The 19,824-nt window shown below is 38.0% G+C and overlaps 1 protein-coding gene across 1 annotated transcript in view; it reads right to left on the bottom strand.

Annotated features, from left to right (window-relative positions):
• Positions 1-1,112: 1,112 nt before the first annotated feature.
• The window catches only part of LOC134741925 (peroxisomal acyl-coenzyme A oxidase 3), a 29,262-nt gene continuing 10,550 nt past the window's right edge, over positions 1,113-19,824 (bottom strand). Inside the window, exons 5-14 of the mRNA XM_063674793.1 lie at positions 15,848-15,995; positions 13,966-14,140; positions 13,453-13,595; positions 9,868-10,001; positions 8,513-8,635; positions 6,913-7,032; positions 5,691-5,922; positions 4,700-4,961; positions 3,180-3,357; positions 1,113-1,271 (exon numbers count right to left, since the gene is read on the bottom strand). Of these exons, the coding sequence (XP_063530863.1) occupies positions 1,170-1,271; positions 3,180-3,357; positions 4,700-4,961; positions 5,691-5,922; positions 6,913-7,032; positions 8,513-8,635; positions 9,868-10,001; positions 13,453-13,595; positions 13,966-14,140; positions 15,848-15,995 (1,617 nt within the window). The 3' untranslated portion in view covers positions 1,113-1,169. The remainder of the gene's footprint in view (positions 1,272-3,179; positions 3,358-4,699; positions 4,962-5,690; positions 5,923-6,912; positions 7,033-8,512; positions 8,636-9,867; positions 10,002-13,452; positions 13,596-13,965; positions 14,141-15,847; positions 15,996-19,824) is intronic.

Here is a 19,824-nt window from a genome sequence, read left to right as displayed (position 1 = left end):
TACATCTCGTGTTTTTGAGTCCCTCGCTACGCTCAAGATTCTAACTTAGAATCTTAGAATCTAGAATTATAGAATCTTTCGCTTTCTCGGGACTCAAAATAAACACTCGCAAGAAAAACCAACTTTCCTCTCTTGTTGCACAAATAACTATATCAGATTATATAATCGAAGATCCAGTTAAATACTTGAATATGATTCGAGTACAATGTATTATGGTCACATATTAGACAAAAAATCCCCAAATTCCCGATAGTATCTACAAAAAAGACTAACATTTCATAAACCGTTCTTGTATATCTGATGCCTCCTTGGGCGTTAAGGTATAATTTCGATTCCGACAGCATGCAGCGGCAGCAGCACTTTTCGCCTCTAATAGTATAGCCTCCTAGGTCCCAGCCATACAAGAAAAAAGTCCAAAATTTGTCAGTGAAATTTGAATCTACAATGTAAGAAACACAGTTGATTTTGTTTTGTTTGAAAATTGAAAAATTTCCAATTGAAAATGATTTATATTTCATCGAACTTGGTAAGTCCTAAAAGGCAAAATTATGACAAATTGAACTCTTTTCCTTTGGCAATGTGGTTCGATGACTCCGTTTTGAGTAAGGATTAAATATCTATAGCATCTATACAAAGGAACATAAGTCACATTCTGACCTCCGTACCAGGGATGTTGCGGATGCCGATTTTTTGACATCCGCGGATGCGGATTTTTAAAAGCTCACATCCGCGGCAGCGGATGTCGAGATTAGGCACATAAAAAACGTCAAATATTACACTAGTAATTTAAAAAAAAAAAAAGATACTTAGTATTTGAACAAAAATATAGGTGCCCCACTATCGTATTACTATACTAAAGTCCAAATAAAACAAACTTTTCACTTCTTGTCGCTGTCCGTCATAGGCTAAAGTGCTCGATCGACGAATTACAAAAACGAAACGAGATTCCTATTGGGTAATGACGAAATTACCATCGTACCATTTATTTCTCAGTAAAATAATAAAAAATCGTATGGCACCTTTTTTTTAGGAAAAATACAATTTTTAAACTATAAGGGCCTATATGCCCTATATCCTTATAAAAATACGACGAAGTGTGCCGCTACTTAAATTCAGAATTGGAATTATACCTTTATTTCGAAGCCTCCTAAATAATATGCTAAGTACGCTTACAGCTTAGATTGCTGAGTGGGTACAACGTCCCGCCACCACGTCGCTCGCTGCATACCGCCCGGTGTGTGGAACAACTCTTTTTGAAGGTTTTGGTATAGCTGTAACAAATATACTGTCATAAATAGACTTATATTGACCGGGATATAGACCGTGATTACCTTTTGTATTATTTTTGCAACCGATGGTAACGTTGAAAGCGAACGCAGCTGACGCGCAAGAATGAGGGTAGACCGAGCGCGGTCTAAACAACTTTGACACCCACCCGCTATCTTCAGTCACCCGTGAAAATGATGCATGTAACTGCGTCGAAATGTCGGGAGCTCATAAATAATACAAAAGGTAATCACAGTCTATATCCCGGTCAATATAAGTCTAGTGAAACTAACCGTGAATCATTCAAAACTGTGTCATAAATATCAAGAAAAGTAAGTGTGGATAAGAAATACATGGACAGTTTTTGTAGGAGAATTTGTATTATTTGACCTCACCTAAAAGGATAATATTTTAGATAGTCCGTCTTGGCACAACAGCCCGGGTCGGCCTTTGCAAGACTTGTTGGGTGAGGGCGTCAAAACTATTTTGGTATGAGGGCGCCTGCGGCGCTGGGCATCGGAGCGCGCGCAGCGCAACTCGTGCGTCGAACTTTGCCCGACATTTATTATATAGGGATGGGCACAGGACGAGTGTAAGTACTTCGGGCTTCGCTCGACTCTTTTCTAGGAAGTTCAGTTCAGTTCTTTATTTGCTTTCTTAAGATACAAGTATCATGCAAAATTGTATACAATAAAATAACTTAGCCTAAATCATGCATAACATTCAAAATTAAATTCTGAATAACATAAATGTACAAAAGGCTGATCAATGTCCTAACTAACGTAAAGATGTCACATTTAATAATATTGATAATTAGATTTTACACAATAAATGATAAATATACACTTAAAAACAGATGAAGTAATAATAAAGTAAAGCTATTTAATAACTATATAAACATATTTTATAAAATGTCAGAAGCACTATTTAGTCATACAATTTACCAAAATACTTTACCAGGGTAGGGTAAGGGTGCCCGGGGCGCCCACCATTGGAGCGCGCGCAATGCGCTCCATTTGTCGACCTTCGCCCGACTTTCTCAGTGCGAGGGCGCCAGATAGTTTACTACTTTAGAGGCGCGTAAGGCGAACTCAAAAACCGATAAGTTGTTTGTAAGTGTACCATTTAGTGTTTTCAAGAATCATCAGATTTTGAGTTATTTGAAGCAAAGATAGATATAACTCCGTAATAGATGGATACAGTCTAAGAAAAACACGTGCCTCGAAAATCACGAAAATTTGATTCTCGATCAGATGGCGCCACTAGTTTTGGCCTACACTCGTATAGAGGGCGTTGACTGTTTCGTTTGTTATTTATAATTTTAACGCATAACAGTGAAAGAACATGGGTCAAAATCATATAAAAATAATTAATGCAAATAAAAAAAATCATTTATCCATATTTAAATACATTTTATCGTATTTTTATAAATATTTATTTTTAGTTTGAAAGTGTGTCGACAGATGGCAGTGAATTTACTGGGGTTACAAAATGTACTATGACAGTACCGCTCAGTATAAGTTACTTTTTTTTTTTTTTTTTTTTTATGAAATAGGAGGCAAACGAGCAGACGGATCACCTGATGGAAAGCGATTACCGCCGCCCATGGACACCCGCAACACCAGAGGGGTTGTAAGTGCGTTGCCGGCCTTTAAGATGGGAATACGCTCTTTTCTTGAAGGTTTGAAGGTCATATCGGTCCGGAAATACCGCAGGCGACAGTTCATTCCACAGTTTAGCTGTGCGAGGCGGGAAGTTTCTAGAGAAACGCACAGTCGAGGATTGCCAACCATCTAAGTGGTAATGGTAATGTTGTCGCGTAGGGCGATGGCGAAAAGAACTCTATGTTTGAAGTGAAAATGAGTTATCTTGTATGAGGTGCGGGTGTGGGTGTGGGTGTGTCCGTGTCGTACCTTGCCGTCGCTCCGGGCCAGCACGGAGTTGAGCACGAAGTCCGGGGGCGCGAGCGCGTCCACGACGGCGGCCGCGTCGGGCCGCAGCGCGCCGCACAGCTCGCGCCCGGCGCCGCGCACCAGCGCCGCCAGCCCCGGCCCGGACGCGAACCCGCCCTGGTACAGTTCCACTAAATGCCTGGGGAAAACGAAAATATAAGTGTAAGTGTAAGGCCTGAGTGGACGCTCGAGTTGGGCGTGCAGCGGGGCGGGGCGTGCGGCGTGCATGTTAAACAAATGCAAACGTATAGGAGCGGCCCTAGTGCACGCTGCTCACATCACTTGTGAGCCCGACGCCACGCTGCACGCCCCGCTGAACGCTCCGCTTCGAGCGTCCACTCAGGCCTTACACTTACAGGATGGTCAAATTATAGACACACGTCGCACGGTGGGCTGGATGGCTCGAAAAGAGGACATTCGCACTTTTTTCAGAAAATCATTTTTTGAAAAATGCTATCCAATAGAGAATTATATGAGGAACAATAAATGTGGTATACATTTTTGCGAAATAAGGCATATTGACAGCAGAAAAAAATAAAGTCTGTTTTTTTGTATGGGACCCAAAAATAGGTATCTCGTTTCTCAGAAACTATTAGAGGTCCCGTCTTCTACCTTTCAAGACTTTGTTTTTCTACTTTTATAGAGTAAGAAAAGATAAGCAGATTTTCTATTCAGGTGCTGTTTTTTTTTTTTTAAGTCCAGTAAAAGTTAACACATTTTCGATTTTTCGTCGGACAACAATCGTCCGTTAATGCAAAGATAGATATAACTCCGTAATAGATGGATACAGTCTAAGGAAAAAACGTGCCTCGAAAATCAAGAAAATTTGATTCTCGATCAGATGGCGCCACTAGTTTTGGCCTACACTCGTATAGAGGGCGTTGACTGTTTCGTTTGTTATTTATAATTTTAACGCATACCAGTGAAAGAACATGGGTCAAAATCATATAAAAATAATTATTGCAAATAAAAAAAACATTTATCCATATTTAAATACATTTTAACGTATTTTTATAAATCTTCATTTTTAGTTTTAAAGTATGTCGATAGATGGCAGTGATTTTACAGTGGTTACAAAATTTACTATGACAGTACCGCTCTATCTTATTATATCCTCATTGGTTAATGGGTTTGGCGCCTGTCAAAGGTTTGAATAGATGGCGCCATCGGAGCTTGCCTCTTTTTTTACGAGATCCGGCTCAAAGGGCCGGCTGAGTGCGAGTCGGGCTCGCGCACGAAGGGTTCCGTCCGTACATCATTTAGAAAATTTCAACTATCATAGCTAGATATCACGGTTCGTGAGATACAGCCCGGTGACAGACAGACAGACAGCGGAGTCTTAGTAATGGGGTCCCGTTTTTACCCTTTGGGTACGAAACCCTAAAGTGAGGAGGGTTCGACACCCAGGATAAACCTTGTTAAAAAATAAACGAATTTTGAAGTTAAAATTTTTAACTTATTATTTAGTATTTAATACTCACTTATCCAACGACCATAGACCGTACAGCAAAAACAGCCTCTCCAAAATCGGCTGTATCTCCTTCTCTTTCTTCCCAATAGCCTCCCAACAGAACAGAAGAGCTAAATACTCGGCATAAACTTCCGTCAATGTCTGCCACTTGTACACTTGGCATTTGGCTTTCGCTTGGAACTTTGTGAGGCCGCTCGCGAGGAGAGATTCGTACTTTTCGTGAGTTTCTTTTAGGAGCCAGCAGATCAACCATTTGTAGGTTGAAAGTATAACTGTAACAAAAGAAATTAGGTAAGTAAAGTAAAATTTTATTTTTCAAATCAGTAAGTTTGACAAATTTATATTTTAGTATTACATTTTAAATCTATCTATCTTATTAGATAAGGTCAAAGGCGTCGCCAGCTGATGGACTGGGGGGGGGCAGTTCAAGGAGAGGGGACGGGCATACATTTAGTTAGAAATTTTATTCTCTAGGTTATGGTAAGGTTAAATGATTTGTCAGTGATTGAGTGACAAATTGAGTAAGTGAGTGTTGAGTGGGTTGAGTGAGTGAGTAATTAAGTGATCCTTCAAACACTCACTTTTTACAGTGTACAGTCGCGATTCAGTCTCGATGCAGTAGCTATTCATTAATTTATATGCCTGTCAAGACATCTATACTTACATTCCTTATCCTTTAGTTGCGAAGTGTGTGTACAAGCGAAGCGGCGCTCCATAATCTCACTAGTGTGATTCAGGAACGTAACAGTTCCTAGCGGAGAGTCGACGGCCTGCGTTTTGCTGCACTCGTATTGTGGGAGAAGCCAATGAGGGGAAAGGGGGAATACAGGTTAAATGATTTGTCAGTGATTGAGTGACAAATTGAGTAAGTGAGTGAGTGTTGAGTGGGTTGAGTGAGTGAGTAATTAAGTAATCCTTCAAACACTCACTTTTTGCAGTGTATAGTCTCGATGCAGTAGCTATACATTAATTTAAATCAGTGTTAAGACATCTATACTTACATTCCTTATCCTTTAGTTGCGAAGTGTGTGTACAAGCGAAGCGGCGCTCCATAATCTCACTAGTGTGATTCAGGAACGTAACAGTCCCTAGCGGGGAGTCGACGGCCTGCGTTTTGCTGCACTCGTATTGCCGGAGAAGCCAATTGCCCGCCTGCTGGGAGAGTACGCTGTTGTCACCCTCGTAGGTTACAGTTGCTTCGTGGTTGCTGCGGATATCGCCTAGGTTTGCTCGCTGAAAATAAAACAAACTGGCATAGAGATACCATGACTTCAAAGATTCATGAATTAAAAGCGCTGGTGGCCTAACGGTAAGGGAGTGCGACTTGCAATCAAGAGGTCGGCGATTCAAACCTCGGCTCGTTTGAGTGAGTGAGTTTGTCGTGAGTGATGAGTTTATCGAAACTTATGTACGAAATATCATTCGATATTTACATTGAAAACATCATGAGGGAACCGGACTAATTCCAATAAGGCCTAGTTTCCCCTCTGGGTTGGAAGGTCAGATGGAAGTCGCTTTCGTAAAAACTAGTGTCCACGTCAATTCCTGGGATTTATTGCCAAGCGGACCGCAGGCTCCCATGAGCCGTGGCAAAATGCCGGGACAACGCGAGGAAGATGATGAAAGATTAATCAATTGTAGGTATTTTTACAATTACCTAGTTGAAATTTTCACAGATGGTGTATTTCTGTTGCCGCTATAACAAATACTAATAAAAAACCGGAGAAGTGCGAGTCGTACTCGTCCACCGAGGGTTACATACTTTTTATTATTTGTTGCTATAGCGGCAACAGAAATACATCATCTGTAAAAAATTCTGCTGTCTAGCTATCACGGTTCATGATACAGCCTGGTGACAGACAGACAGACAGTGGACGTTTTTACCCTTTGTGTACGGAACCGTAAAAACAGAATAAAATAAATATTGAAGTGGGGCTCCCATACAACAAACGTGATTTTTTTGCCGTTTTTTGCGTAATGGCACGGTCATTTTTTAGCTAAAAACATAACAGCCATATAAGGCTGCGCATGCAGTAAAGGGTTAAGTAGGTAAGTTTAGGTTTAAGAGAAAGTTAAGTTACATATCAACCGTTAACACAAACAAAAAAGGAGCCTCGTCTGCCAACAAACCACTGTATGGTTTGGCAGAAGAAAATATATATTTAGTTGTAATTAAGATTTTTGAATAAACGTTTTATTTATGTTTTTTTATTTTTTTATTACCTTCATAAATCCGTGGCCACCGCAGGCCTCGCGGCACTCTTGAGCTGCTCTCAGCACAGTCCATGTTGTCATCGGCTTACTACTGGATACCATGGCATGAATTTCTGAGACCGATTCACTCTGAAAGGTAAATAAAGAAAAATAAAAATAAACTATTTTTTTTAGTGAAAAGTTTTACGTAACGCAATTTTCGAAGATTTTTTTTTATCAAGCAAAAACGTCTGCTATTTTATTAAGCTTAGAAATAAATGAAGTGGAAAAATTCACTGTCTTGGGTGGGACTAAAACTCACGACCACTGGATCACTAGTACAGTGCTCTACCATCTGAGCCACCAAGACCGTACCCAATGCAGCGAATATTAGTAGTTAAAAATATCGAAACGAAAGCAAAAATCTGGATAAGTAACCCAAAAAATCGAAAAATTATATCCATTTATTATAAGTGGTAAGAGATATCAAATGTGACAAAAACTATTCTTTGTAGAATTATATGAAATTAATTCGAAAAATAAAATAACAATCAAAATTCAGTCAATGTTCCGAAGGACAAGGTGAATTTTACCTTTTTTATTATAAAAAATTACAACTCATACATAATATTTACAAAATACCTTATTTACCATCTCTATAACTAAAATAACCTTTATTCTTACCTCTATTAATGGAACCCTCTGTAAATGAGACAGACATTTATTTATACCTGGATAACTGAGACCCTGGGTAAGTAGAATACCTCTTTAAGTAAGACAGCTCATCCCACTGTCCCACTTATCCAGGCGTCGTAGCACGGTACGCTTATCACCATGCCTGTCACGTTCTAACAAGTATGTGAGTGCGAAAGTGACGGACTTAGTGATAGGGGAACCATGCTGCGCGGGCAGGTTTCACTGTATATAATATATTTGTGCTGTTTCTAAGCAAAAAGTCCCACTTTGTCGCTCACCATAAGGACTCTCTGACAGGTTATTCGTATAGATAGAAGCAAATCTTTATGTTAAGCGACAAAGTGGGACCTTTGACTGGACTTTTTTTTCACATTTTGTAAACCTTTACTATAGCTTGACTTTTGTCGGGACAGATTGGGAAAGAAAATGACATAAAATACATTTGTGCGTTTTCTACATGGTAGTATTGATTGTATGGTAGTATAGTCAAGCCAATATTGGGTGAACCTCTTTCACCCCACAAGTCCACCTGATCACAGAATAAGTAATAGTACTACCGTACAGAAAGGACACTTCCTACAAACCCGAAGTTTGACAGCGATTCAAGGTCGAATCGTGCTGTCCCTTTCTAATGTATGGCACTATCCCTTTCGGCTATTTAGGGTTGTCGAAATTCAAGTCATTATCTTAACTGTGGTCGTGCACGCAAAGGGACGTCAAGTTGTGCCAACCCTAATAATTGCTCGGAGCAATGCTGAGCCGAACGGAGCCGAGTTTGCTCGAAAGGAGTGGCTCCCCACTGACCTCATATTAAGCTCTACTATAAACGTGTTTAAAGTATTGTAATTTTTACGTACATTAACACAAATTTTTAACATTTTTGCGACAACAAAGTACTTACATATAAAAAAATATTTCTGACAACTTTACTCACCAAATTATCAACTTTCTGTCCAGAATTCGAGGCCTCGACAATCTTCAGATATACCCTGGTGAAGCTCTCGATGTATATCTTGAACACTACGGCCGCCGCCACGTAACCGAACAATCTCCATTGCTGTAGACATAGACAGAGCAGAGGTATCTTTTAGAGGTAGGTAAGATATAATAATATAAACAATATTTTCACTTCCCATTCTCGTAATGTTCGACTTTAAGTCGTGCGTAGACGACATAAAGTTGCTTATTATGTTCTAGAGCATAAAGTAAAATCATCTATCATGACCCTTATTGTCTTAGCAATAAAGTACAAAATCTGCCATACAAACTGCCAGCCATGCCGGGGCGCGCCCGACCGGCGTGCCCCGCGCCCCCGACACAACCGATTATAATTTACCGATTACGATTTGTCTTGAATAAATACAGTAAATCAACCTAAAATATTGGATATTTTTTTATATTTTACTCACACTCGAAGTGAAAAGCAGAGTGTATAACTCAGGCATAAATGTTCATTTTTATCTTCGACTATGAGACGGCGATCAAACATGTCAGAGGTTTCATTTCTGAGACTGGCGTGGACGTTACTTTTATAAAAGTTTATAAAACTCGCGGGTTTTTGTCGAGCAGCGCTAGCCGCCGCGGCACGGGCAGTAAGCGCCCCGTTCGCCGGGTTATTTAGCCAAGCATATTCGACCGTTTGAACTGATGAATACTCGTATTTTTGCGCGTAAACATTATAATTTCGTATACGTAAGCGAATAATAGGTCAATATACTGAGTTTTTTAAAGAGTTCCCTAAACGAGTGCCTCGGACACGGTCATTAAAAAAATTTGTCAGTAAAAAGGCTAACTTGAGAAATGTAGTCGCGAAGGTTCGATATCCCATACAATATTTGAGTTTCGCTCCTTTTTTACTGATAAATAGTTGATTTAAAAGTGGTGGTGGTATGGTAATATCCTGGTCACGGCACCACAATGTAATCTTAACTCATCATAATCCTTTCATTGGCCGTAAAAAAATAATCATGTTTTAGTAGAAAAAGGCGTGAATTTTTTTTTCCGGTATATCAAACCCTTGTAGCTACATTCGACAAGTTTCCGTCCATGCTCTAGTTTTCGTCCACTTGACGGATTAGCAGATAATAGGTATATTTTTAATTTGCTACTTGCGAAATATCATTTTTATGTAGATAGATATATTGTTTAGACATTAAGGATTGCAATAAGTCCAAATTTGTGCAGCAATGTAGGTTGTATTCAAATTTCGTCAAATGGACGAAAACTAGAGCTGGACGAAAACTAGCGCAATGACCCTACTGACTTTTTTTTATATAAAAGTACACTAACATGCAACTCGTACTCAAGCAGCGGTATCTCGCGCGCCGCGCTGCCGAACTGAGCGCGGGTCGCCGCGTAACGCACCGCGATCGACACGCAGGACGATATGGAGTTGCAGCTCTCTTGCATTATGCCTATGCGACCTAGAACAACGACAAATCAAAACATAAAAAAAAATACAAAAATAAAAAAATGTTTATTTTCTTTAACAGTCTCATCTTAAAGTGAGTGGTTGGAACCTCCTTTTAAGCTTTAAAGCCTGCGACTTTGGAAGAGCGGTACCTCCTGGTACCGCCCTTCCAAAGTCAAAAGTCAAAGTTACAAAGTCTTTTCTGCACCACTAAACGCCACTTGCACCATCCCACTAACCCGGGATTTACCGGTTGAACCTAGTTACCATGGTTACCAGTATATTTTGACTCTGGGTTAACGGTTTAACCGCTTAGCCCCGAGTTAGTGGGATGGTGCAAGTGGTGCTTAGTGTAAAGAAATTACACAAAAAAATCGATAACAACAGGCGGCCTTATTTCTAAAAAGCGATCCCTTTTACACAATTTTTGGGTATCCAGAAATATTTACACTTGGAATATTCACTTTAATGGCGATCAATCAATCAATCAAAACAGTCAATCAAGTAATTTTTTTTATAATGGCTCAGGGGCCTATTTTAGATTTAAGCTAGTTATTAATCTAGTCTATTATGTAAATAAATGGATAAATTTATTTGCAAAAAACATAGTAAGGAAAGGTGTTACAGTTTTTTTAACAGGTTCAATGTTATTTGCTTGGAAGCGACCCTGCAAATATAATATTAGTATCACCGTGCTAATAAGTATCAAAAAGGAATAATATTATATAATTATAATTAATTAACAAAATCAGTGTTATACAGAAATAATCATAAAAAATTAATACAAATAATTAGGAAAATTTGCATAAGCGTTCTCAATCAAAAGGTACCACATTGTCGGTTGTCGATAAGGTTGATTTCTAATTGAAGCTATAGGGAAATAGCGCCTTACTGACAAGCGACAATAAGTACCCTTTTGGTTGAAAATGGCACATATTATAAAAATAATTGTCAATTGATCCTATACGTAATTAAAATCTTAAGAATATTCAATTGTAAATTCTATGCAGTCATAATCTTGCTTTTATGAATCACTATCGTAATTTACACCATAGTTATTGCAATGGTTATTTCAAAGTTATCAGTATGGTTTAAACTGAAACTCATTTTATCTTTAATCGAAACAAAGCAATCAGCTGATTGCACGCATCATAACAAAATGGCGGGCAATGCCGCTAATAAACGGTTAACTGCAGGCCGAAGGAACTAATTTAATTCGATTTTTTTTCTTAATTCCCTTATAATTAAATCAGGAAATTATGTACATTTCAAAAACTAATCAGAATCACCCATTGAGTTATTATTACATGAATAATGAATGAACAAAAGTAAAACTTGGCTTTCTACATGTTGCGGATTTTCAGTGTTGCTAATTTCTTTTACTGGCATGGCAAGGTGACTCTTAGACAACAGAGGGCCCGCCGCGAACACCGAAATCCCCTAATTGCAGAGGCACAATGTTAGCTTACACTGTGTTGCATAAATTAAGTATGATACCCACTGACATGACATTGAAATTGCAATGGATCACCTCACATATAGGGTTAAGATAAGAGGCAATGAGGATGCCGATGCCCTAGCAAAAGACGCATGCACAAAAGGCGCGGATGTGTATATCTTTCCAGACTTTTCTGAGAAACTACATAAATATAAAAGAAAAATAGATTCTCTCTTTTACTAACAGTAATTTAAGTAGACAGTTAATTAAGATAGGCTTAAGATTGCGTTCCGGGCATATCCCGTCAAAAAAAATTGCTTACTTGATGAAAAAAACCGACCAAATGCGAGTCGGACTCGCGCACCGAGGGTTCCGTACTTTTTAGTATTTGTTGTTATAGCGGCAACAGAACTACATCATCTGTGAAAATTTCAACTGTCTAGCTATCACGGTTCATGAGATACAGCCTGGTGACAGACAGACAGACGGACAGACGGACAACGGAGTCTTAGTAATAGGGTCCCGTTTTTACCCTTTGGGTACGGAACCTTAAAAAGAACCATCCCCAAATTACCAAATTTGCGGTTCTGTTGAAGATGTGCAACATATTTTGACGGAATGTGCACGGAATGAAAGCGATAGACAATCGTTACTAACTACCCTCAAGGTAAATAGATTAGATATAGGTGATTTTCAGAGCATCTTAGCTGTACCGACCTCAGAAGAGGCTAAAAATATATTTTTATATGTTATAGATTTTTTCAAACGTTACAATACTATCCCATAAGTAGACATGTAAGAATACTAATATAAGGTACAATGGCGCTGGCATAATCATGTAACTGGTTTAAGTCCCTAAATAATAAATAAATAAATAAAACTTTTTTTTTATGTGTAAGTCAGCAAACGATCAGACGAGCCGCCTCCAATTAATCCAATCCGCGCTTTTTATCCAATTAATGCGTAATTAGAGTGACAGAGAAAGATGCCCGCAATTTGCGAACTTCTATTTACGCGGTTATAGCTCAGACGTTAAAAGTCATCGAATGTCACCGATGTAAACAAGAAGATTTCAAAACGATTTTCAGTAAAACTATTTTGAATACAATAAAGCATTTACATCCACAAGACGAACGATTGCGTAACATTTCAATAAACATTTAGAAATTAGTCCTTGACATGACCGGCACTAACATGCAACATGCAAATTTTATTATGTGCATGCATATAATGTTAATTATTATTTAAAAAACCCCTACCCAAACAAGAATATGGTTGATCTTTAAACGTAGTTAAAAGCTTCGTTATTAAATTCGCGAAATAGAAAATTGCGTACGTTAATATTCTTACGTTCATAATTATGTGCAGACACGTGGAATGATAATAACTCGGTAATGTGCTTATGTACATATTAAATCAATGAGGGCTACCGCGTTTAATTTCGCCGCTAGGAGCGCTAGTGTAGATGGAGGTCTTTCAAAATGTCAAATGCATAGAAGTTTTGGGGGTTTTAAGCTTTTTTATCGGGAATTTTCACTCCTTATTCACAATTGTGGTAAATCTTTGTCCATCTTTGATAAATCATGGTAAACAATAGATATAGCTCAATAAATGTGTGGTTTAAAAAAAGTGCCAACTAAAATATATGCAAAATTAACCAGGTTGAAAAAATTACACATTTAGACGTTAAAATATCTTTGTGTATATTAGAACGTATTCATTTTATAAAAATAAGCATAGAAGAACTTTATCTGTTTTTCTGGACCTATATCTACAGTGGCGCCAACTGGTGATCACAAAAACGATAGCCCTCATTGTATTGTAAAATTATTATAGTAGTTGTATAGAAAAATACTATAGGCCGTGGACCCTCGGCCGGCTCGGTGGTTCGCAGAAGGGCTCTCATATACTCTATCTTCTGTGACGTCAGCTGTTCGGTTGAGGAGGTTCTCGCGCGGTATCGCGTTACTGGTTGAAAATAAAACCTTAAGGCTTATTAGAATAGGGTTTGAATTGAAATAATTACCTGCAGATAAATTCTCAAGGGCAGCCCCAAGTATCCTGGAAGGTTCGGAGAAGGAGCTCTCGTATACCCCTTCTTCTGTGACGTCAGCTGTTCGGTTGAGGAGGTTCTCGCGCGGTATCCGGTATTGGTTGAACATCATGAACCTGGGGACAAATAAAGCGGATATGGGTTAGATTTTAGAAAGTAAGTAGGACATCGACAATTCGACATACCCATTATCAATGTCATTGACTTCAATCTTCTCGCCCATATCGCCCACAATGAGACCTGGATACGTCTCCAGCGTTTCTGGGTCTCTGATGGTACCAAGAAACCTCTAGACCGTGTCTTATTTCATCTAGGGCAGTAAGAAAGTATCATACCCATTATCAATCCCATTGACTCCCAATTTTCTCCCCCATATCGCCCACAATGAGACCTGGATACGTCTCCAACGTTTCCGGGTCTCTGATGGTACCACAAAACCTCTAGACCGTGTCTTATTTCATCTAGGGCAGTAAGAAAGTATCATACCCATTATCAATCCCATTGACTCCAATTTTCTCCCCCATATCGCCCACAATGAGACCTGGATACGTCTCCAACGTTTCCGGGTCTCTGATGGGTACCATGAAACCGTGGAGGCCATGGCTGGTTCCATCTGGTGTGATGAGTTGAGCGAAAACTAGTGAGTGGGTACACGTCCGACCTGTAACACAGAATGAATTAATGTTGTAACGATATCACGAGATAATGGAAAAATTTAATAAATCATCCCCGTAGCGCATTACTTTGTCTGTTAGGTAAGTAGAGTTCGACCAAGATAAGTCTGCAACGATTTTGATAGCATACGCAGTGCAAGTGTTATTTTTATACGTCATAATTTCATAGAAGTTTGACGTTTAAAATAACACTTGCACTCCGTGTGCTAGCAAAATCGTTGCAGACTTATCTTGGTCTAACTCTACATATTTACGTGCAATCCGATTTAGATGAAATTTGGCATGGAGATAAATTGAATTCCGGGGATACATAGGATGGTTTTTAATGTTTTTATCAACTTTTAAACTTCTGCTTACTTTCAAGGGAATCATTTAACACAAACGTGGTCGCTAGTAAAAACTAAAAGCCGATAAAGAGACATATAACAATAAATTCTTCATTATTATAACTTCACTTGTAACTTCTGATCTTTTGACCTCAAAAGTTGAGATTTATTATGCTTTAAATTAAAACAAGTTGACAGTGTCAACAAGGTTTCTAATAAAATATATGTAAGTAATAATTATACCTACCGCTGACATTAAGTGCAGACGAGCGCATAAAACTTGTAAAGTAATGAGTTTTTTTACTATATGACGCGATAGAAACTAAAAATTAAGTGTTTATATAGCGTACCTAATTACAATACAATATTAATTATAAATCCTCTAAAAATTAGAACATTAACATTCATTCATATTTTTAACTACTGATGCGACGTCAAAGTTTCTAATATTGCGAATGGAATGATTTCGGAAACTACTTATAGTTTTTAATGGGTAATTGAGTTTCGCGAAATGGTTATTTGTTCGTTATTTCTTGGTAACATTTTCGAAAACTATTCCAACTTTTTGGAAACTTTTCGCAACTCGTGCGTCGTACTGTTGTGCGCATAAATTTTCGTCTTTTTATTTCAAAAACAACTTCGATATCTTCGATTTTATCGACATTATATGGATATCGTTACATAAGTAGATATTAGTAAACCTCGAACCTAATGGTCATGCAACGCGCGGTTTAAGAGGACTTTTGTTTTGCGGACGCTTCGGCTGTGGAAAGAACTCCCTGCCGAGGTTTTCTCGAGAGAAATGTATGCGTTATACACTACCGCTCATAACTATTTAGGCACACGTAATTTTTTCCATACAATTGTATACAAAATCGACTTTCAGAATTATACCGCTAAGTCGGGTAACACTTTTTTAATTTAACAGACATATCGAGCTTCAAAATGATGTGCAGAATATTCGTGTACATTGCCTATTTACTAAATGGCAAGCATATAACAATCCATAAATCGTTTTCCAGTACAAAATCGTTTTATTTTGTATGAACTAGTACATAAGGGTTTTTTTAAATCGTTGCATAAAGTAAACTCGAAATTTCAAAGGATGTCTTTGGCAACAATTTGAGGCTCAATATATTTACCTAAATAAAAATTCAATCCAACATGTAAGAGAGTCATTTGCCTGCGATCGAACTGTATGATTTTGAAAATATTTTTTGTATACAATTGTATGGTGAAAATTGCGGGTGCCTAAATACTTTTGAGCGGTACTGTGTACGTTGTAATAAACGAAATTCCTCGTGCAATTCCATGGGTTCTATGTTCATCGCCGACAGATAAATAATGTTGATATAATGTCAGTTTTACCTAGATTACCAACCCAGCATTTGGCAGCCTCGAAGTCCGGCGAGTGCAGCACGAATTCTCGCGTCGTCGCGTCGTACGTCGCGGTCGTGCGCATCAGTCGCGCGTCTGAGCCGTGCGCTACTTCTGTCAACGCGAATGCTGCTAGGATCTACAAGGAAATTGACTCGAAATTAGACATGGGGGACAAATAACGTCACGGTGACAATCACCGTCCGTCAAAAGGTGTCACTGTGACTTTTCACAAAAGAACAACGTTACAAAATCACATACGTTCCTACTGTTCCTAGCGCAGTCTCTGTTACTCAAATCACGACAAACGTGGAGCGTGACGCTACTGACGCTGTGACTGCAACGGCTCTAATCGGGCTCAGTCGGGAGTGTTCGAGACAAAAAACGTTCATTACAGGACCGTGACGTGTCACAAATATCATGCAGTGACACGGGTAACAGGCGTGACAAAGTCACGATGACTTTTCACTGTGACTTTTTGGGGACGGGATCGTCAGTCACTGATATCAACATGTAACGCTTTTCCCCATGTCTACTCGAAATTATTAATTATTGATTAGATTTGTAGGAGAGGGGTCTCGATCCTCGCTCCGGGTCGTTCTTAGCGCAGACGTTGTCCATCTCGATTCAAAGCGGAAACGCAGCAAGCGTGATGGTCACCTTTGCGTCGGCAGCGATGCGGGGTGGATTATTTGAATAGTTTTTATAGGTTAGTTCGTGTAATTAGGTTTAGTTTTATTTATAGTTAAGTTTATTGCTACATTATTTCTTAGTTCTTAGGTATTTTAATGATTGAAATTAATTATTTAAAAGATATATATTTGAATAATGATGAAATTGATATTTCAGTGTAGGTATACAGAATGTAACAAAAACAGCGGGGATCCGTTTAAGGGCAAATTCGCGTCAAAAAAAATGTTCTACTTTTTTTCAAATCAGGATACGATACCGAATATGCACTTAAACGGATCCGCACTACTTTTGTTACATCCTGTATCAGGTGCATGCGGTAAGTCAGAATACGTTAAATTGTATACGTTAGGTTCTGTTTAGAATTATACAGTACAATACACAATACAAATACTCTTTATTGCACACCTCGTTACAGAAAACAATACAAATAATACAGAAAAGAAGAGGTTAAACAACAGGCGGTCTTATCGCTAAAAAGCGATCTCTAATAAGCGATTATGTGTAGTTTTTAGAATTACCGACTCTCTGACGCATTTGGAATTACCCGGACACATCTTATTACTTTAGTTGTTATTTTTTTGACAATTACATTTTATTCTAGAAACATTCCAGACTGGTATACATTTTTATAAATGTTTGACGATCTTATTGTGAAATTCTTATTATTAAATATGACATCTGTATTCAATATTTTTAAAGAATAATAATAATAGTAACAATAAACTGCTTTGATAGTTAGCTTAAGATGATATATTTGTAAGGCGACTTTTGCAGATTCTTGCCAGATTTTGACCCCCTCCCACCCCTATGTAAGAAAAACTAAGAATAGGTCGACCCCCGCCCCCCTGTTTAATATCTATTACGTAAGAATCTGAAGAAAAAATTATTACACATCGGGTTTGTTTTTATTTCGATTTTCAAAGAAACAATTTTAGGAACCTTTATTTTGTACCCGCAATAGTACAAAAAAACCGGCCAATTGTGAGTGGACTCGCGCACGAAGGGTTCCGTACCATTACGCAAAAAAAAAAACCGGCAAAAAAAATCACGTTTGTTGTATGGGAGCCCCCCTTAAATATTTATTTTATTCTGTTTTTAGTATTTGTTGTTATAGCGGCCAAATACATCATCTGTGAAATTTTCAACTGTCTAGCTATCACGGTTCAGGAGATACAGCCTGGTGACAGACGGACAGACAGACAGCGAAGGCTTAGTAATAGGGTCCCGTTTTTACCCTTTGGGTACGAAACCCTTCCGTAATAAATGAATGGCGCCTAATGACTATTAAAAGGCCTATCATCATCATCATCATCATGTCAGCCGATAGACGTCCACTGCTGGACATAGGCCTCCCCCAAGGCTCGCCACTCCGACCGATCCTGTGCCGCTCGCATCCACCGAATTCCCGCGACCTTCACCAGGCCTATGGCTAACTTAAATAAAGAATGAAAAATGAAAATGAAAAATGAAAAAGCGTTTATTGGTTACAATATTGTGTACAGCAAATTATGGTTGGAATCTCCAAGTAAGTAAAATTATACTTGTGGCAGGAGATCCCCCCCTCTTCCTACCAAAGTTACATACAAAGTAACCGAACATATACTACACATATGTGTGTGTGTGTGTGTGTGTGTGTGTGTGTGTGTGTGTGTGTGTGTGTGTGTGTGTGTGTGTGTGTGTTTTATCTTTGAATCATGAATGTTAAATCAAATATTAAGTTAGTGAAAGTATACTTTTTCACATCTTAAGTTTTATTTAGATGTTGCGAAAACTTGCAGGCAATTTCATGTAAGTGTAAACTTCTTATCTGCAGTACCATAAAATCAATCGATCGATCAAATACTGCAATGTAATAAAAATAGCATGCAAGTTCTTACACCATCGACCATGTTACTTTATTCTTATACATATATTTCTGATGATGATATGATGCTCCTGACCGATTTCGGCCACAGCGAATGTGTGCTCTGGAGTAGGAATTTTTTAATTCTTAAGTCGTTCCTAATCCAAAAGGCCTTTTATTCCGCAGCTGAATTCTTGGATGAATAGCTCGACGATTAACGATTATTTCTAATTTTGTTTAATGACATTCTCAAAATTTTATTCTTGTATTTTTCCTTGTAATAATGTATTTATGTTTTGACATCCATCTTCCATATCTATGTACCTAATTGTAACCTAACTGTAACACTGACAACGTATGATTGATACAAAATAAATAAATATGAAATATTATGGAATAATATTAACAGCAATAAATTTCTCTGATAAATAGCTTAACATGATATTGTACATATTATTTCATTTCATTTATTTCGTTGTAAAGTCATGTACATAGTAAATCAAGTTGTTATTCAATAAAATACAAGTCAGACCATGACACCCTGTAAGGGCAAACAACATTAACTTAAAAACTAAACTATACAAGTCTTTCCATTTGTAAATAACAATTAATAATATATTACAAAAAAAAATATTATAAACTATCGTCATTAAGAAAGAAATTATTCACCATTCATAAGTGCTTTGTGCTTTAACATTGAAGCTTCAACTGTCGCATAGAGGTAAAAAACAAATACCGATTGCACGCAACTATTCAGTAATATTTATTATAGTATTATTTCAAATAATTTATTATAGTATTATTTCAAATAATTAATTTTAAATAATACTATAATTATACTAATAATTTATTGTTTTTTTCCCACGGTAGGTCTTACAGAAATCTCCCTTTAGTTACCTTGTGGAGCATTGATTAGTCACTTACGATAGTTTGAATGAAGACTTAATTGTGATTAATAAATATTATAATCTACAGCTAGAAGGACGTGCAATAGCACTCAACTTTTTATTAGGGTTCCGTACCCAAAGGGTAAAAACGGGACCCTGTTACTAAGACTCCGCTGTCCGTCTGTCACCAGGCTGTATCTCATGAACCGTGATAGCTAGACAGTTGAAATTTTCCCAGATGATGTATTTCTGTTGCCGCTATAACAACAAATACTAAAAAAAGAATAATATAAATATTTAAATGGGGCTCCCATACACCAAACGTGATTTTTTGCTGTTTTTTCCCGTAATGGTACGGAACCCTTCGTGCGAGAGTCCGACTCGCACTTGGCCGGTTTCATTTATTTGATAGAAGCGTGACAGAGAGGTCAGAGATAAGACAACGAAAATAATTTTGACCCAGGTAATATTCATTATTTCTATGCCTATTCAGGCAGGATGTGCTGAACGAAAATTGTTTTATTACAACTTTATTGTACCGCATT

The sequence above is a fragment of the Cydia strobilella genome, chromosome 6 (assembly GCF_947568885.1).
Source record: "Cydia strobilella chromosome 6, ilCydStro3.1, whole genome shotgun sequence".
Taxonomy (NCBI): Eukaryota; Metazoa; Arthropoda; class Insecta; order Lepidoptera; family Tortricidae; genus Cydia; species Cydia strobilella.
The sequence above is the reverse complement of the archived record's forward strand: the minus strand, read 5'-3'. Positions and strand labels throughout refer to the sequence as shown.